The sequence below is a fragment of the Mustela lutreola genome, chromosome 11, assembly GCF_030435805.1.
Source record: "Mustela lutreola isolate mMusLut2 chromosome 11, mMusLut2.pri, whole genome shotgun sequence".
Lineage (NCBI taxonomy): Eukaryota > Metazoa > Chordata > Mammalia > Carnivora > Mustelidae > Mustela > Mustela lutreola.
In genome coordinates, this window is record NC_081300.1 from 3992501 (window position 1) to 4013741 (window position 21241).

At 42.9% G+C, this 21241-nt stretch overlaps 1 protein-coding gene across 8 annotated transcripts in view; it reads right to left on the bottom strand.

Moving 5' to 3' along the window:
* ZNF407 (zinc finger protein 407) overlaps positions 1–21241 on the bottom strand; it is a 440363-nt gene that overhangs the window by 263944 nt on the left and 155178 nt on the right. For all 8 annotated transcript variants that reach the window (XR_009345860.1, XM_059139578.1, XM_059139575.1 and 5 more), the window contains exon 4: positions 14506–14580. Coding sequence is in view for 7 of the 8 variants with exons in the window: in XM_059139578.1 (XP_058995561.1) it covers positions 14506–14580 (75 nt within the window). In the remaining variant the exon portion in view is untranslated. The remainder of the gene's footprint in view (positions 1–14505; positions 14581–21241) is intronic.

Consider the following 21241-nt stretch of genomic DNA (forward strand, 5'->3'; position numbering starts at 1 on the left):
TGATTTCTCATTGTAGTTTTGATTTGTATTTCCCTGATGACGAGTAATGTTGGGCATCTTTTCATGCGTCTGTTGGCCATCTGGATGTCTTCTTTGGAGAAACGTCTCTTCAGGTCTTCTGTCCATATTCTATTCCGGCTGTTTATTTGTTGCTTATGAGTTGTATGAATTCTTTATAGATTTTGGATAATAACCTCTATTTGGACATAAAATTGCAAATAATTTCTCCAACTCAGTAAGTTGTCTTCTCAGTCTATTGATGGTTTCCCTCACTATGCAGAAGCTTTTTAGTGTGACACAGTCTCATTTATTCTTGCTTTTGTTTCCCTTGTCTTTGGGCTCACATCCAAAAACAAAAACAACAACAACAAAAAAATGCTAAGACCACTATCAGGAAGCTTACTGCTCTATGTTCTCGTCTAGGAATTTTGTGCCTTCACGTCTTGAAACCTACCATCTGATTCAGCTATTCCACTTCTGGGTATTTATCCAAAGGATACAAAAACACTGACTCCAAAAGATACATGCACCCCTACCTTCACATTATTTACACTGCCCAAGATACAAAGGCAACCTAAGCGTTCACGGACAGATGGATGAACTAAGACATGATGCACACACATGCAAAGGAATAGTATGCAGCCATAAAAACGAGCGAAGTCTTGCCAACTGTGACAATGTGGATGGATGTCAGGGGCGTTCCACTGTGTGAAATGAGTGCGACAGAAGAAAAGAAATAATGTGTGATTTCACTCATCTCTGCAACCTATAAAACAAAACAAAAACAAATTCACAGACGCAGAGACCACATGTGGTGACCAGACAGAAGGGGCTTGGGGGAGGGTGAAATGGGGGAAGAGAGTCACTGTCCGGTAATGAATGGTAACTAGATGCAGAGGGGTAATCATCGCTCTGCAGTATATACACAGGTCAAATTATAAAGTTGTACATCTTAAACTTATATCATATATACCGTTTTACCTCAAAGGGGAAAAAAAGCATAAGGAAAAAATCTGTGGCAAAACTGGCTACTGAATTATTATAGAAAGAACTGCTAAAATACTGAGCACCACAACACTTTAATGACAATGGCATTCACGATACTGAAGTAATTCTGACAGGAACTATTTTTTCAGTGCTGTGACAGCAAGAGATGAGTAGTAACTTCCATAAAAAGGTTTCTGATGTCTTGATTTATATCTAACAGCTAAATGCAACTTTACTTTTTAAAGTCTGTAGAGGATAACAAGGAACTATCCGTGGAGATATGACCGATGGTGCCACAAAGAGCTGAGTTCGTGGGTCTCCAGTGGGTTCCACGTGTGGGATGGTCTCGCCGTCAGTCCCAGCCTGAAACGCACTCCCACACCTTCCCTACTGCTCCGTGAAAAAAACCGCGTCTTTGTTCAGTTGATATACCTTTTCATCGTGTAATATTCTCAAGAAAAATTGTGCTTTATACTTTATATCCCAGCAAATGCTAACAATGATACCATCATCAAAAGAAACAAAGTGAGCCTATAATTTCTGTAAATAGCATCACTATAAAAGTTTTACAGCAATATACTTCAGACTAAAAACAAACATGTCTTGTTCATTTAAACAAATACACTCAGACTCTTTTATTTTTTGTATCTTCTATTTCATGAATAAGCACCTTAAAAGGGGGGGATTACATTTCATAAATACACTAAGTTGTACCTAATTTGCCAGCGGTTACTAAGATTAAAAGTGCTGAGAAGCTATTAAGCATTACATGCAATGCTATCAAGACATCAGCCATGAAAGAGCAGAGCTTTACCAAAGAACTATGGAATCATAGTTCTTTTTCACCAAAGAAGGATGCAAGGAAATTTGCAAAATTTGTGGACACACAGACCTCTTCTGAATTGTCAGAATTTTGAACTACCAGATGATCTAGTGCCAAGTCTCTCCGAAACCATTTTCCCATGTGTGAAATGTAAAGGTTCCCTTTAAAATCCAAAATTCTACTATTCCACAACAAGCTAATTCTGCAATAAGCTACCCGGTGTTAGGAGAAATTAAATGTAACAAACCACTGACATCTGCAAGGCATATGAACGGAGACCTTCAGAAAGCCCTATAGAATATACTGTCCTTCATGAAAAATTATAAACTATTTTTTAAAAAATTAAGCGACCCCTTTTATCTTCCGGATTCTATAAATACAGCCCAAATTCATTAATAAAGCTATGACTCCTTCCAAGAAGGAAAAGAAATGAACTCTACACTTAATTCAGAATGCCATTTCTGTAGTGACATCAACCTAAGTCCCCACGACCAAAACGATGAGGGAGGATGACGTCAGACAGGAGACACGCAAGAGGACATGGACACAGCACACTGAGCCGTGAGCGGTGGCCACGCTGGCACAGCCCAGCAGAGCACTCTGACCTTCCAGCTGGAGCACAGAGGGCCGAGGGGACTAGGGTGGCATCCGTGAGCGCGCCACGGTGAAGCAGCGCATGGCTGCGTGCGATGGAAGCCATTTCCCACCGACATCCACGATGTCCATCCCCGGATCCAAGCACCTGCACCTCCCAGGACAGAGCTCGGACACTGCTGGAGCCTCAGCAGGACCCCAAGCAAGCGAGCTTGGGCACGGCTGCCTGGAAGCCTGCTGTCGTCGGTATAGGGACCGTCCCTGAGGGACATGAGCTGGCTTCAGGACCTTTCTCCAGGAAGCTCTGTGCTCTGAAGAAACCGCTTCCTGACAACACAGTGGACAGAGGGTCCCTCCACTGTAACCTCACACCACAGAAAAGAAGATACTTCCTAAGATTTCCAAATCAAACCTTTCTCATATAAAAGTGAATTAAACAGCGATATGAATTAACAGTTCGCGCTGATATTTCAGATAAACTTTGAAAGACCAATGATTTTCTAACTAATGACGATTTTGCTGCAAGTATGATGTCTCCCCTTACCAGCACTACCAGTAAGAGAGCCATCTGTCCAGCGTTCAGTAAGATCTTCTCCTTCCCTCAGTGGAGCACTTCTTTCCCCGGCCATGGGACCTGGTACAAGTCTTTAGCACTATGTTCGCTTTGCTGTACAGAAGTCACACGACTGGGGAGCATCGCAATGCGGGAAATGATGGTCTTACTCCAGAGACCTCAAGGCACAAAACTGGACCGAAGCAATCTGTGGTGACGGCAGGTACGCTGCGGGCACCACCTTAGCCAGTTTATGCATTCAACGATCTAACGGACATCTGTGGATTCACCACCAAAGCTGAGAAGGAGAATGTTACATTCCGGATTTTAATTTATCTTGACCTCGTACTTCCTGCTGTGAATGATTACTTTCTTAAATTTTCTTCTCATTCTTTCCTTATTTTCAACATCAGCACCCAACAGCGGAACCCACTTGATTAAGCTGCTAGGGCTGTAAGCACTTCCCCAGTGGCACCAGGGCCGGGTGACAGGAAGAGCACAGCAGAACCGGCCTGGGCCAAGCTGGGTGACTGGGGCTGGAGCAGCGGCCTGACTTAGCAGCTCTGACTCAGTGGCCTTGGAGCCCATCCGCTTTGAAGCAGAATGTCCAGAGAAACTGAAATAATGTCTGATCACTCAGGCATCAACAATATTAGGAAGGCTAACGCTGTAAAAGTTAATAGCCTCCAGGACAAGTAAGAGCTATGTGTATAAAAAGACACATCTTTACTCTGCTGAGGAGCCCACAGCTTTTCCAACATGCAGAGAAGACGCTCCATCATGGATGGGGTGGGTCACTGGGACCCCCTTCCAAGTTCAGATGGAGCAGCCCTGCTTTTTCATTTGGTATTATAAGGCTATATTCCATGTACTTTTTTTTTTTTTTTTCTGTTTAAGCAAAAAAGAAAACTCAAAAATTCACTGAAGCCTTGAAGTACATTCAGAAACCGTAACTGTAAGTACTAATAACAAGACAATAAACATTGGGTTAATTATTTTGTTAAAATTTTTCCTCATCTCCAAAATCTGGTAATCATATAAACAACATATTTTTTAAAAAGCCAAACCATAAATTTTTAAAACCTTGATATCTAGCAATAAGTCTGTCACTTCCTATTTGCTGATAATATACAACGTACCCATATTACTTAATTATAAATATCAAATGAGACAAAGACATTTTGAATGCTATGAGAACAGAAAATTATTAGTTGTAATTAACATGCAAAAAATTCAGGTTTAATTTAAATAAAAACTTTCATACATATGTTCTGCTGAACCCGTTTCCCATAATCATTTGCTGAATCAGCTTAGCATGGAAAAAGGGGTACACATATTATTTAGACATTAGCAACTGAAAGCATTTCATACTCGTTCGACTATAAATTCATGCTCATTTCAGCACAGCCCCGAGAGCTGGGAACACGCGCCATGCTCAGCATCACAGAAGAGATGGAAGGCCACGGTGACCCAGAAGAAGGCACTGACCCTGTTACACTAAGAGGCAGGACCATCTACAGGCACAGAGAACCCTCTAATTCTGCAATACCTGTTTCACAGTGTGACCATCAATCACATATTAGACCAACAAAGAAAAAGTCCATCTTAAAAAAGAAAAACTTCTGTGAAGACTTTAGTATCTTATATCTAACCATAGTCACTGAGTGTCAATCACCCTCGGAAAACCAACAGAGAAAGAAAGCCACCAACCATGCCCTCAAGAAATTATCCTGTATGGAAATAGGGCATATGCCACCTATTTTAAAAGGAAAACATCGGAAAATGTATTAAGCAGTACGCTGACCTCGGTGGGAGGAAGTGATTACAGAGAATGAAAATGTAGGGGACGACTTACAGTGAGAGAAAATCTGGACCTTGCCTGAAAGACCATGCAGGCTGACCGACCCAGGGGACACAGAGCTGCGGCTTCCAGCCCAACGGGGTTGGGAACAGCACACATGGTCTGCTCAGACTTTTCATGCTACTTTGGCCCAACTCCTCTATCACATGCACTGCCCCATGCCAGGTCGAGAAAAGCACCCATGAAACAAGAAAGAACTGCAATTACATTAGAACTCGACAGAAACGACTCTTTCTCTGAAAAGCCGATCTCTGTATTGAGATCATATGCTAGAAATAACTCAAAACTTAGCTGGACTCATGTGAAAGTTCTAATATTTGACGGTTTTCAACCTAAGCATTAATATACTTGATCGAATCTTAGGAGGTGCTAACATTTTAGAAGCATCAAACAACATCATAGTTCTTCTGAAAGGGAATCAAAGATTGGCCAAAATGAAAGACACTGGGATTGGAAGGACACTGAGATTACTACGGGACCGCTATATCTCATGGAGCACATCATGTCTGCTTGTTGTCTCCTGCGAGCACGAAGGCTGGGAGAGCCAAGATACCAGTGGAGACACCCTTTGTTCTAAGCTCACAACTGATTATACAAGTGACCCCAGGACCAAGAAACGGAGGAAAAGATCTCAGAGAGTAACCTACGTGAACCCTCGATTTCTCCCGTGAGAGCTCTGTAAGGAAATGTGAACACCTCCTTTCTCGTCTGTTAAGATGATCGATCACATTTGCTTTGATCCAACTTTATAAAAATTACTTCAGAAAGGTTATAAGTTTCCTGAAAATTCCTCAGGAAAAATTTTAATCTTGGACTTTTATAAGCAACTACCAAGACATCATGACTATAAAGAACCTCTCACAAAAAGTCAGTACTGTATAATGAAACTGTATAAAAGTTGGTAATTAAGCATAATTGAAGGCTGCAGTGAACATATAGGCCTTTGTTCTTTTTAATTCTGGCACTGACTGGGAATTAAAGATAAGAGCTTAAGGCATATTTTAGTCAGAGTCCAGATGTATAAGCCCCAGTGTCCTAAAAGTAATTTAAGTGAAATAAAAGAAGAGAATAGCCAAAAATATTCTAGATGCCTGCCAGGGAAAAACACCTATATTCTGAACATTTACCATATTTGATTGATCGTATGTGGAATCACTTATTCGTTGGCCTTAAAAAAGGTTAAAACAGAAGATACTCTTATATCCAAGCTCTGAGTAAATTCCTAAAGCATAGCAAAACAAAACAATAATGCTTAAAAATTAATTCATCACAATAAACAATACATGCAAAAGAAATTTGAACATTCACACTAAAAAAGGTATAGACAGTTCACATCAGCACAGGATTCGGCTGTCTTATTTCTCATTCTATATGGGAGTAAGAGGAGGCAACAGATTAAAGCAGATGTCATGGTAATAAAGACTATCAGTACTAAACCATACATCTCTGGTCTAATAACTCACTGAACTAGTACAGGATGACATAATTATAATGTATGCAGTATTATTATAGTCTTCTGGGTTTCTTTTTTTGGGAGCCAGAGTGGGGGGGGTAGAGGAATTCCTAACCATACGCATGTCTACCCTTTATTCACCAACGTTCCACAGGCGGATGATGAAAAACAAGATCAATCCGAGATGGAATAAGAGGGAAAGGGACTGCTTTAGCACAGGGGCCTGGGGCCAAGCCCGGAAACCTGGACCAGTAAGCAAGAGAGACATGATGCGCTCTGAGTGCACACGCGGAGGGCTGGGGAACCACGGGAGCAAGAAAGAAGAAAATGGGTGATGGAGTTGAGAAAAGAACGTGTCTAACAAAATCAAACGGATGATTAAAAGGCCAACTTGCAGGGGGGATCTGCAGCACGATTCAGGAGCAGGAGCTGGGGCTGGCGCTGGGGCTGGGAAGAGGGAAGGGTCCCAGCAGCAAGCCAGGTCAGGAGACTGTGCTCGGCAGTACCCATCTCTGTGGCGATGCTAACCCACTGGCCCACAGTCTCTCCCTGGGGCCCAAACTCCACACTGATGGATGCATAATTCCAAGAGCTCTGACTTCCGAGGCTTCCTCTGATGGACAGAGTCAAAGGCAACTGCCACTGGACTCGACATTCTTTTCAGCCTGAGTCCAGTCCAGTTTCCCAGGCTCATCCTAGCTCTTTCCATAATCCCTGAGCAGTATATGAGTTTTATCTTTAGAAGAGACTGGTTATTGTATAGGTGTCCGTAATGTGTAGAAAGAAACGGAAGAGCTACACAACGATGCAAAGGCAAGTTTTAGGGGCGAAGCAATTGTGCACAAGGGTTATTATGGGAATTGCTGATAAAGGCATCTCATTGATTCACTGGCTTATTCTTGCAGTAAACATCTACTGCCTCAGTTACTACTGTGTTCCCAAATCTACATGGTACTGGTGCTGAAGGATGACACAGCCTCTGTTGTCATGCCCCCCAGACTTGGGGGTGATGGGACGCGTGTCAGGACGGAGAGAGAAAACACACATAAAGGCAGAAGAGAATTCTGTTAGGTATAAGACTCTGATGAAAAGACAGTTTGGTGCTATTTTAGGATGGATGGCCCACAAAGACCCTTTTGCAGGGCTGCATTTTAAGTGTAATCTGAAGTTAGAGCCTTCCCAGCAGAACACAGTCAGGGGCCCTCCGTGAGGTGTGCACGAGCCTGGCATGTTCTCCTCCCGTGTGCCTGGAGCGACCTGGGTGGGGGGAAGGTTGGGGGAGAGCTGTGTAAGGTGAAGAACCAAGGATCCACAGACTATGCACTGTTTAGGAAACGGTCACCAGTCCAAGCATAACACTCGTGTTTTTTAAATGCCCAAGAATTAAATACAGAGATGAATGTTCAATAACATGCTGGCTTAAAATTAAAGAATAAAGTTTAGAAAGAGTAAAAAACAATGCTATAATTCTGTAACATACACATATTTATAAACATTAACACTTACAATGCCTCTGCTGCCAACATGAGAATTTCCATTAAAGTAGGAAATAATACATTTGATCAGCGTAACGGTGATACCCCAAGAGCAGCACTCACTTCTGACGCAGCTACAGAGTTTGCCCTGGTAGGCAGGGGAGGCAATCCCACTCTGTTCCCCGTGGAGGACGTGCTAGCTCTGTCCGCTCAGCACACCTGAGCTGCAAGAAGTCTTCAAAATCAATCATCTTGAGAACCAAAAAGCACCATCTGCAGCAGCACAAGGAAGTATGCTATGTTTTCATACCATAAAGCAGGACAACTTTTAAAAAGTCCTGTAACAGGACTTCATGCCACTAAACACACTGCCCCAAACCAAACAGCTGAAGGCACGTGCGCTCCTAAACACTGCCCCTACTTCACAAAAACTCCCATCGCGAAACTTCCCCTGAATTATGGGAGCGCTGATTTATGGGAGGTGGTTACAACATATTGCTTACATAAAATGGGAATTTGCCCTAAGGGAAAAAATGATGAGACCCGAAGTAACGGCAGTAAATAAAGTGTGTACCATGAAGCCCACTGTCTAGAGATGGACTATAATTCTGATACTGAGCTTCCCAGCAGTAAACATAAAGAGGAAAATTCAATTATCTATGGGATTTGCTGTTACTTAGGACCAAAACGACAAGTGGTTTCAGAAAAGTACAACCTCTCCCGGAACTAAGACCAGAAATCAACTGGCCATATTTTCATGAGTAGCAACCTGAGAACTAACTTCATAATAAAGATAGGAGTTTTATAAGCTTACTCCTTCAAACATCCTTAAATGTAAGTCATTACCACAAAAACGAAGACGTCCATTTTACTGGAGGAAAAGAAAACCACAAGCAAGGCGGGAAGAAAAGGTGCTCTCTGGCCACCGGAGCTGCCCACTGGGCAGCGGGCAGGAAGGGAAGGGAAGGAATGCGCATTCAGGACCATCAGCAATCGGACAGATGTGCGGAAGCCAGACCCTCCACGGAGCTTCTGAGTGCCTCAGCAGAACCAGGCAAAGGCATCAGCCCTAGATGAGCTCTTTCCATCCCTTGCGGGATGAGCCACAAGAATTATCTCCAATCAGGTCCAAATACCTCCCCAGAAAGTAAGCCGCAAACTTCAACCAGCAATGAGGATCGGAGAACCCCACCTTCTAGACCACTGACACCTCCGCTGACTTCCACCAGGAAAATTCATCAAGTCAGAGTTAGAAAATACCCATTTCAGTGAGAAAATGTTTGTCATGAAGCAACCATAGAACATCTAAATTACCCATTTAATTGAGAAATATTTCCCAGATACTGATAAGATATCTTTCGTTGAAAATATATACTTATCTCTGTATGTCCCTTAATAACTGTCAGCTTAAGTCATTAAAATATAAAAGGAAATTTCTAAAAATAATAAATATCCCTGGCTTTAGATGAATTGAAGTGACTTCTATCTATCTTTCCATGTAGAAGTGATTACTTAGCAGTGCTCTATGTCTGTTCAGTCCTACTTGTGCACAGGAAAGCCACGGCAAATGATCACAGGGTACTAATTCTACCCTGGATACTGTCTGTAGACGGAGAAATGGGGAAAGACAGAAGAAAGAGAGTTCTGAGCTCATGCATTACTAGGATATCAAAATATGACAACCTTCCACTCATCAAAATTCAGTAAGCCGAAATGGAAAGAAGACATGTTCTCCTCCATTTTGACTCAAGAGAGTTTTTTCTGGGGTGTGTGTGTGTGTGTGTGTGTGTGTGTATTTATACCAGAACAATCTCAATCTCTCTCTCTCTCTCTCTCTCTCTCTCTCTATATATATATATATATATATATAAAACAGAGAAGAGTCCCTGCTTTATTCTTCCTAAATAAAAAAAAAAAGAAAAAAGAAAAGAATAGAAAAAAAAAACCCTGCCAGCCACTAGAGTAAAAGAAGAAATAAGAGAGACCAATATACAGTAGGTGAGTAGGGATGAGAGCAAGCCTGAGGCCAGCAGAGAGAAAGGAACCCACAGGTTTGACAATGACCCGCCACAGATATCACGTGATTCTCATTCAACACAGAGTAAAGGACCTTAGTGCATCCATGAGAGCAAGCTACCCATTTCAGTGGTAGAACAAAAAACAGTGTTTAGCCTACAGAAATTCACAAGGAATAAACACTGAGGAAGATGATGGTCCTTTTTCTTTTCTTTTTAAGTGGGCGACACACCCACCATCCAGATGGAGCCCAACCTGGGGCTTGAACTCAGGACACTGAGATCAAGACCTGAGCTCAGATCAAGAGTCAGAGGCTTAACCCACTGCAGCACTCAGATGCCCTGATGATGACCCTTTAATAAATAAAATGCATGCAATTATTACAACTTATCCAAAGGAACTTTCTTTCAAATGGACAATCAAGTGACAGTAAGAGGAGTTAATCTCACACTCTTCTGGCAAGAAAAATTTTAAACTATTTAAATAAATGTCATTCAGAGTTTTTATAAAATGTGCTATTCTCTCATTGAAAAGTAACCTAAGTTTTGCGGTGCCTGGGTGGCTCAGTTGGTGAAGCTCTGTCTTGGGCTCAGGTCATGTGCCCAGGGTCTTGGAATCCAGCCTGGCATCTGGCTTCCTGCTCAGCTCAGCAGGGAGTCTGCCTCTCTCTCTGCCCCTTCCCCCTGCTCCTGCCTTCTCTGGCTCACTTTCTCTCACATAAATAAATAAAATCCTTAGATAAATAGATAGACAGATAGATCAATATAACCTAAGTTCTAATCACTCCAAACTATTGTTGGCAAAGTTTCAAAGCCAAATGCATGTGCACATCTACATGCTTTTTCTAGAGATGTCTGGGTTTGGGATACTTTCATGTTTCAAGAAAAAGGGTGATTTCCATATGAACTGAAAAGCAGAAACCGTGATGCTTTCATAAAATTCCAACATATAAACATTTCTGAGAAAGGAGAGGAGACAAGGCTGACCCAATGCCTAGGGGACGTCCTGTGCAGTCCCCAGGCTCAGAGCAAAGGAGAAGCAAGTGTCAGAGCTGCCAGGGCTTCCACCCGCAGTTAGCCTCGGTGACACCTGGAACCCAGAGACAGGTGGGGGAAAGACTGCACTCATCAGTAAGATCAAAGGTACCATGGAAAGGGAGTTGGCCGGCCACAAATCCCAAGTGTCTGGAAAAAGGAGCTACAGCCAACTGAGGAGCTAGAGCCAGCCAGAAGGAAAAGAGCTCAGGAGTTGGAAGGAGGTCTGGGGAAAATCCGTTCACCTGAACAAAAGCACTGATCAGCCCTGAGCCCCTCACCCCTCTGGGGGGGGGGGGGGGGGGCTAAACACCCCCAAGTGGACAATAATGCAAGGCTGAGCCTTGTAACCTGAGCAGATGCCTTCAAAACTGCTTCATCAAAAAGAAAAAAAAAAAAAAAAAAAACTTCCATTTATTAATAAACTTGAAAAAACAGGTACATTTCCTTTGATTATGAAATTATTTAGCTCTTAGACTCTCTGATGCATAGATACAATTTAAAATCCTCTACTGGTAAAAGTAGTTGAGGGGCTGGCAGAAAAGCCTTCCCGAGACACTACCAGGGCCACGAACTTCCACTGGCACTGGGACACCACCGACTCCGGTTCCCAAGGAGCCCCTTCCCTTCTCCCCATTACAGTCACTCCAAGTCACCCAGCTGACTTCCCAGTAGGAACGCCAGGTTTCTGCATTACAATACGCACCTGGCTCCCACAGGAGATAAACTTACGATGGCCTGGAGGTTGTGGCAAGTGTGCCTAGGCTCGTTTTCTACATTACTGTTAGCAAACTCACAGAGTCATAAAGATACTTCGGCTTACTATACTACAAACAGAATTACTTATCTAAAATAGGAAATACTTCAGAATGAACTTGCCAATTAATTGGAGTTTATTATTTTGGAATGTAAATCAAATGTGGCTATATTTACTTCTTTATAATTAAGTGTACAAGACTTCTGAAATACAGTAGTGTACTTACTACCTTAAAATAAGTTCATGCAAATTTAGGGACCAAAAAAAAAAAAGTTGTTCTTACACAAGCCATCACTTCAGGTGTTCATAAAGTCAAAACACATATATTTGAAATTATCTAGCATTCTGTTGCTAATGACAGTCATGCTGACAAAATTTACTGGTTGATCAAACTATAGTACAAGTATATGAATTTATTTGTAATAAATTATCATTTTTGCATATATCAGTCAAAGCACAAGGCCTAAATACTTGCAAACAAAATGCATTATTAATTTAATTGTCACAGCCTATTTGGCTAACTTCTATTACTATTTGCTATAATATGCAATGCCTAAGAGGAGAGAATCAAATTTAAAACATAAAATAGTAAGCTGATTATTTTGTCCTGGAGAAATTAAAATATAGCAAGCTTGCAAAATTATAGCCAAGGCATTAATGTTTTAAATAGGTAAGAAAAAAATGTTTAACTTAATTTAGAGAACACTTATGCTCAAAAGTGATGGTTCAACATGCTGATAAAGAGTTTCTTTGTTTCCTAAAACCATTACAAGGCATCAGTTCCCTTTCGGAGGCAGGGAAGAAGGTGGAATAGGAGCCCTTTGGCACCGACTGTGCTAGACTTCGCCAGCTGGATGCGACCCTCCCCAACTCCACATGTCTACTGCCATGGGGTCCAGGCCCTCTGACTATTTCTGGGCAGTAAAATGAGGTATCCTAAACAAGAAGTGTTCTGAAATACAGAGGTCTTAATGGAAACAACAATTCAATGGAAGATGTCCAGCTGAGAGGAACTCGACAGCCTGAACTTTAAGGGGCTCAGGACCCAGAAGACAGGGTCCGTGCATTCCCACTTGAGATGCCTTTCCCAATTTAGGAACCAAAATCATGTCTAGGCCAGAGAAAAAGCTTAACACATCTCAAAGGGAAGAAAGACATGCCTCTACCCTCTGTGCAGCCTCCCTACAGGTGCCAGGGGCTGAAATGAGTAGAAACAAGCAAGTGCTCCTGGAACACACAGAAAAAGTAATGGGAACTGAACAGTGCACCTGGGATCTTCACTCTCCTGTCATAGGAGATGCCTACTGTATTTAAGTGCTTGGAGGAGAGAACTATGTATATAGTGATGAAGTTTTCATTAGTATGAAATGATATGAACACTTTTTTAACCTTTATTCATTCCTAGATAAAAAGCAAAATGATGCATTTGAATTACAGTAGGGAGGTATTTTCTTTTTATTAATCATCTGATCTAGACTGTTTTCATTCAAAATTTATTTGGGGAACAAAATCCCTAAGTACCCAATTGTAAAGATTCTCAGTGTCAGATAATTAGTCCAAGGAAGGACAATGGGATTCGAGTCAGAAAAATAATTCTAACATTCATTAATTATAAGACACTGCATAAATTATTACAAATTCCTGAATCTCAGGCTTTAGATAAAAAAAACCTGGAATAATAATGCACTCTTAATAACATCACAGAGTGATTAACTGAGATAATGCATGTAAAAGCAACAAAATATAGTACTTAAAAATGTTTTGTTTCTGCTTCCTTATACATTCATGAAACATAACTTAAACAAATCCCAAATCATAATGTAAGTAATACAGAATACGTTGAATTTCACACATTATACATTCAGGATATGCCCAACACATACAGTTTGGCTCAAATTAAATATAATGCTACAAAGAGAAGTACCAGAAGTCAAAAGATAAAGAGTAGGCATACGTGGACATTCTGACCCAGCAGCCATGTCCAAACCAAAACGCTAAAGAAAGCGATACGCCTTCAACAGAACAGTCAAGTCGAATTGCTTATAAACACAGAAAATGTTGGTAAGAGCATTTTCAAGTCTTTAAAAAGGGAATTAAGCATTTACAAGTTAGGAAGAGGGTCTAGGCGGCCGCAGGCTGCGGACTGACGGAGCGGGCTGCATCATTACTGGCATTCTTAGAGAATTATTAAAAGCCAAAGGTTTCTGGGAGTGTCTACAGAGTTTCAGATACTGCCGCAGAGAACTGGGGGGAATCAACCATGTCTCTAAAGGAGGGACAGAGGGATTTTCACCAGCTCTGAGTGAGCTGCACATCTTACAGATTCAAAAATTTTTGAAGTAGCCATACTCACCTGCTAGCTGACATTGCTCTACTTCTGCTCACCTAATATAATTAAGTCTATGTGATGAAGCTGATTATGATACAGTAGCAGGAAAAAAGAAAGCCTGGCAGTTGATGACATAATAATTGTAGTGTTATTTTTCATGACATGGCAACTACTGTATTATTTTAGGGATGACACAAGATGTATTTCTTTTTTAGTATCAGTAATGCTTAATTCTACAGTAAGAATTTTAAAATACTGTTTAAAAACCTCAAAATAAAAATGCAGGAAAAAACAAAGTCTACCTTTACATTACTATTTTAGTTCGTCTGAACACAGTGCAGAGGTCAATCCCCTCCTAAATAAACTTTTCGACTGTTTCAAGTTTATTTCACAATTTCACAAATTCAAAGGCCCTCAAACCTTTTCAAATATTTTTAGGTCTGAATTTTAAAATTAAAATGACATTAAATTCTTGTGGAAGAATGGTATGAAATATGTCATCCAACCACAGAGTACCAGAAATGCTAAACATGATAAACTGACTTGATATCAATTCTAGAACTCACACCATTAAACAAAGCCTAAAATGCAAATATAAATTTTTTAAAATGAGCAAAAATTACCTTTCTTTCGGGGTGCCAACTCCATGCTTGCCTAGGAGATGCGTATTTAAGTGCTTCTTCATGACAAAAGCAACCCTAAAAAAAGAAATAACAATAATTACAGAACTAAAACATGACTATGCTAAAAGCATATCCACAAAGTACTTAACAGGCACTGAAATGCGAATGTAACATGAAATTGCACATTACAGCAGCACTCTTGGTAAACAAGACGCTTGCCTACAGATCACATGTACTGTGATACCTGAAAACTGGAATAAATAACTATTTAAATGAACTGGTTCATTGTCTTCCTCGTGCGCCAACAGGGGCGGAAACAGTGACTGTACCTCAGTCACTGCCTTCCCCGTCGTGAGAGAGACAAAGCGACTCCTGACACGGTAATCCTCACTGCCCCTTAGTTGTTCCCACACTTCAACCATGGAAAGAGTTTGAGAAAATGTCATTTTATTAAATATTAAAGAGACTGTAAAGAGAAAATAAATAGCCTCCATGAAGCTTCCTTGAAAACATGGTAATAATTTGAAAAGAGGTTTTAAAAATGATGTGTCTAGTGTGTCTGTGGCACATGCAAAAAAAAAAAAAGTACTTCAGCACCAAGAAGATATCAATTAACTAAAACAAACAAAAAGTATTATCTGACACGCTATCTTATTTTATACACAAATCAGCTTACTTAATTCAATTTTGAGGACATAAATATGAAATGGACAGGAATCAAAAGTCAGTCCATGGAACACCAGTCTCCTTCTGAACACAGTTCAACATCAATTTAATTACATTGTGTGATTATTTAGAACAATTTAGATCTCATTCAGAAGCATCAGACTAAAATGGTTCTCTTGATAAGCCAAAAAAAAAAAAAAATTGATATTATAACTTTCAGAGTAAAAGGGCTTGCAAACATTTTTGTTAATTATGTATTACAGCTGTCCTTCATAAAGTTAATTACCAATAGCTGAAAGGCAACAGAATCTATTTGCATATGTACATGAAAGGCATGACATATGCGAAAATATGATTTTAATTAGCATTCTATGATATGAAAGGCTACAAATCAAATTGGCATGTTATAAGATTCTTAACATTAAATACTGAATTCATCTGGACATGTTTGCACAAACGGGCAACGTGAGGCTGTAAAGTACTATGGCCTTATAGAAGAGACATGCCAACCGCCAAGACTTAAAAAATTTCTAAAAAGATAAATGCCTCTCCTCCCCTGCCCACATGTCTGGTCTATTTTGGTTCTTTTCCTATAATATTAGAGAACCTCAGTTTTGAGGCTAAAATAATATATTTGTAATTTTTACGTGACTGTGAGTTCATTATTCAAATACGGTATTTGTATATACTGAAAATGGCATTCATTCTTTTTTACATATTAGGTAATAACTATGGACAATACAGGCTTGACACTATAAATAACTGGGCACACTATCAATCATTAAAATGGAAAAATAACGAGTACATGTAAAGAATCAAACTGTGATGATATTAAAGGCTTAGCAAAAATAACAGTACAAGATATTCTTTATTTGTTTCTGCTTGATTTGGACAAAATAAATAACATTTTTCATTTCCTTAAAAAAGAATGCAGTAATAACAACAGTCCATTTAAGTCATAACTTCCCTACTGTCCTCTATTTTCTTATAATTAAAAAAACATAAAGCTAATAGCAAAGAGCAAAGGTTAAGAACCCAAAGTTGCAAAGCACAGCTTATTTACATGACTAAGTATAACTTAAGAGATGTGAGTTTAGAACCACAGGGCAGTTCCCGAAAGAAGAAACTTTTATTAATTAAAATGTCTAAGTTTTAAGAATTGAAACACAAATATTATACTTCATGAGGAAACAAACTGAAGTACACAGAGAGGGAAAGCTTCTGCCTAATATAATTCTTAAATTGCCTGCTGAATGTCTGTAGACTAAATATCTCGAGGAATAATAATTTTTTATTATGGGAAAACTTTATAATACTAAAATACAGCTCAATTATACTCAAATGCAAAATGTTCATTCATCCAAAATCTGATTTAAAGTAAGTATAAAGTCTTTAAATTTGTAATACATAAGTACAAGTAGCATCAAAGTCCCAAAGTCATCCTCAATTAAAAGATACAAGTCATGCATGACTAAAATCATCTGACCAACCTATCTGAACAGAACATTGCCAGCAATCTGTGCTTACTGAATGTAGTCTACCTCTCACTGCCGTCAACATAGTCTTGCTTCCATATTTTAACACAGCAATTGCTCTGGAAATTTGATCATCTATACATCACCAGAAATAAGACAAAAACAGTCCCAAATCTGAGAAGCTATACAGTCGAAACTCCTGTCTCCTGATGGACACTTCTGCCCGTGTACTCACTGTGTTTCTGCATGTTCACTGGTCACTCATGGGTAAAATCAGACAGAGCTGGGCCTGCATGGAGCTTTCGTTCTGTACCACGCGGCCTCTGGAGGAGGCAGCAGCAAGCCCACCATGCTCCAGCAAGGACACCGCTGGGCACTCGGGAATGCAGTAAGTCACCAACTTGGACCCACTCCAGAGCACAGTGACAAAACTAGAGTCCCTGCCTCAGAAAACGTGAAATCTAGTGATGGAAACAGACAAGAACAAAAAGTAAAACATACAGCATCTTAAACACTATGATAGTGGTAGGAGAAAAACAAACAAACCAGAAGCTTACACCGGATGGCTCCGGAACGCGGTCTGTGCGTGAAGGGGGCAAGGGGCCAGGCCAGGGATGGGGCGGGGAAGAGCAGGCCACAGAAGGCAGGGTGGCCAGGACAGCTGCGGGGGAGCCCGTGAGCGGAGGCTGCTCTCAGAGGCAGAGGCAGTGGAAGGTAGGGGAGGACAGGGCAGGGTGGAGGGGGGGCGGGGGGGGGGGGGGAGCTATAACCCCGGGGAGAGGAGAGGCATCCCAGGCCCAGGGTCTGACTCCCTGCCATGTGGCTCAGAGCAGCCAGAGGGACAGGACTGGGGCAGGGGATGAGTGGGGAGAACTCTGAGGGGTATCCAACAGGAGGCCAACCTCTGGTCTTGAGGCCAAGGGCAAGATCCATGTTAGAACAGACTCTCTGAGGCTTTCCATCTACAAATGCCATACAATCTAAAGGAACACCTTGAAATAAAAAAAAAACGATGCTTTTCTTTAAATATGATTGACTTCCAAGTACCTAGAATTGCCTAAAATAGTGTCACTTACAATTGTTTTTGGTGTCAAAAGAGCAGCACAGTAGTAATGTTTACATTTAGAGATTTCTACTTTTCAGTACCAGCATTTCATATTTTAACTTCTGATTTGAAACAAATTTCTCCTACACAATCGATGGATCTAATCAGAACCTCTTCCTTTAATCCCTAAGGTTTTATCACTGCAGAATTATTTCCATTTAAGAGTCATGAAAGATTATCTGACTGATCTATTTAAGTAAATAAGATACAATACACGACTGCAGGGGAAGAGATGTGGAAAGAAACATGTGCCAAGAGCCACGGCACATCAGCGTTCCCTCACACGCCCGAGTCAGGGCATTCGGTGCAGGGCCAAAAGTCAGCTTTGCACAGAGAATTTTTCCAAGGGGACAAGCCAAGGGGACAAGCAGCAGCAGTATGTTTGTGGGGTTCTGCTATGTTGTTACGTGTGCCCCTCATCTCTCAGTGAAGGGCAGATGTTCCTCAAAGACCGGCATGCACGAGAGACCATCCAGCTACGTGCTGGATGATCAGGCCTTACAGGTCACAGGAAAGACAACTACGTTGGCTTGTAAGCAATTATAACCCACAGGACAGCGCTGTGAGCTAAGGAGAACCTGTCAGACAGCTGAGCACAGGAGTAAGAGGCGAGCGGCAGAACCTCCCTGCCAGCTCTTCCTGCGGGATGGGGTGCCCTCTCCCCAGCACTCCCCTGGTCCCCTCCGCACCCAGGCCACACTCCCCCAACTGCTGCGCAGATGGCAGGCTTCACCCATCCAGTCACTGAGTGAGCTACACAGTAACACAACTGACAGTTTTCAGTCACTGCTGAAGAAACAGAAAATTTAAAAAAATTTTTTAAAAAGAACAGACAAACAGCAGGGGGTCGCTGGCAGGGCCTGGTCTGGAGTCAGACCCCAGCCGTGGCCCGTGAGTGAGCCCATGTGCTCTGGGGCCTCCCTCGCAGCAGCTCCGGGCAGGCACATCGAGCACGGGGACAGGCACATTGAGCGTGGGGACAGGCACATCGAGCACGGGGACAGGCGGCCGAAAGGCGGTCTAAAGGCAGCCCGCCGCCTGGAGTCTCACTTTGGGAAGACTGAGCGCCCGGTCCGAGACGCCAGCCCCTGGGTGGAAAGGGCAGGAACACAGCGCTTCACAGGAGCCTCGTGAGAACTGAAGAAACCGCAGAAGCACAAGCCGCGCGGGGAGCGGTGAGGACAGCTGGTGAGCCAGGGCTGGTGCTCACCGCACGATCCACAGGTGTGCCCTCCGTGCACGCGTGTCTACGACTACGCGTATACGTGGAAACCTGCAGATCGTGTCAGTGCCACAGTTACATCTAGAAGAAAACCAGCTTCAGGATGTCAACTACCAGAGCCTCCGTTCCTCCGGGCCTGTTAGCACCTTCAGCAACACACGCGTGCGGCTTTGGAGGGATTCCCGTGGGCGGACGTGAGATGACCTCCCGGCTCGAGTGGGACAAGCCTGCCGCTTCAGACACAGACACCACCTATGTGAATGCGGCCTCAGACGAAGCACACACTCGCTCTGCCTCCTCTACACACTATTTCCACCTGTTTATCTCAATCTCCAAGAAAGGCCGGGGAGGAGGGCCTCAGAAACACAGCTCTCTGAGACAACAACAAGGAAGAATAAGGAAGGGAGTGGTCACCCCCACCCCGAAGGCCAAAGCCCAAGGCCTGTGCGCCCTGTCCCGCCCCTCCCGTCTCCTAAGGTGCATCGGGACTCCGCTGCAGCGTTTTCTGTGTCCGCCCAAAGATGCATTTCCGAGGGATGTACGTGGGTTTTGGCGACAGGAGTACTCAGTGGTCCTTGAGGTTGAGGGAGAGCTGCGCACATCTACCCTCCTTCTCTGGGACTCGAGGCTCACGAGCTGCTTCCCCCGAGAAGCCTGCGGGCTCGGAGTCCTCTAGCGCAGTGCTGCCCCAGTCTGACTTGAGCCCTGCCCTCCCCCCATCCCCTTTCGGTAACATTCCTATGAACATCCTGCAGAGTGGTCATCTGAAGAGCCCTCGTCTGGAGGATGTCTGGCAAATGTGGAGAATCTGGATGAAATCTGAAGCTTTTGGCATGACTTGTAAGACCTTCATGATTTAGAACTCTGCTGGTTTTTTTCTTTCTTAGTTCAGATTTGCACCTAATTCTCTAGCGGTCTGTCTCGGGTGTTACTTCCCTCCCCTCTGCATGTCCTGCTTCCTGGGCCTGGAATCCACACCCATTAGCCGGTTTCACCATTGTGCTCCCAGGCCTGACCCGAACCTTGGAGGGGCTCCTCCATCTGCACTCTCTCCTTACCATCTCACTGATGGCTGCAATGCTCCTGACCGCTGTTCGCTGCTCTCCTGTCTGTTCTTAGCTTAGGCCTGAGTGATGTTGGCTTTTGGGGTCCCCGTGCTTATGGGTATGAAAACATGTGAACCCCTGGATGCGTGCTGAACTGAACCCCTTTGAACTGCACTGTAGTTCCTCTGAGCAGGGCCTTCCTGAGCAAATGGGTAGTATGCAAGGCAGGTCCTCTTCCTGCTAAAGTGGCGCCTGATTCCGGAGAGGCTCTAGCCCTTGTGAATGAGTTAAAATGTTGGCGGTAGTGTTTATGTCTTGAACCTTTGAGCCCACAGTGGGTCAGAGCTGAAAGTGGCAAGGATTTATATAATGTTGAGAATGTGTGAGTCACTGCACTCTGTACTGTGCAAACAATCATCCTGTTACGTCATCACACCCTTATTAGGTAGGAACAGGTACTACCATCCCATTTGATAAATGAGGAAACCGATGGCACCTTGTTAAATAACACGTCTGCGCTTCCCCACTGAATTCCTGCTAGACTGGCAATGGAGCGCAGGCAGCTTAGGTCCAGAGTCCTGTCTGAGAAGCCCCACTGTGAAGAAGTTAACGTCGATGGTGGGATGCACCTTAGGAGACAGGAGGAGCGCGACAGGGCGCGCACCTTCTATGGCAGGGGCCCCACCATCGCCCTGGGGTCAGACCCTAACTCCGCCGCTGACCGCGTGGCTGACCCAGCTCATCTCTTTCTGAATCACACTGAGCCTCTCCTTCCTGACGTGTAGTGTGGGGGTAATACTACTTACTTCAGAAAGCTGTGACAACGAGGTAACGAAGACGCACGATACAGTCCTGTGGCCCTTCCACAGCCATAGTTCAATGACCGGGAGCGGGCACATACCGAACACCGAACACTGAGCGAGGGCCTGAGTGGACTAAGAGGAGCAAAACGCAGTCTCTGTATCCATGGGGTTTAAAATCCAGGTGGTGGAAACGGACTTCTCAAGAGGTCATGTCAGTACGATCAGGAAGAAAGAAGACACAGATTTCAGATAGGGCTGAGAGGCACGAAAACTTCTCAGCACCACAAATGGGAATCTGAGAAGTTTCCCTCTTGCTCTAAAATCAATAGCAGTGATCAACCAAAGCCATCTAATTTCAGGACGCACAAAATCAGGGAAGCTGAGCACCTTAGCTTTCAACACTGCACGTATTTATAAGC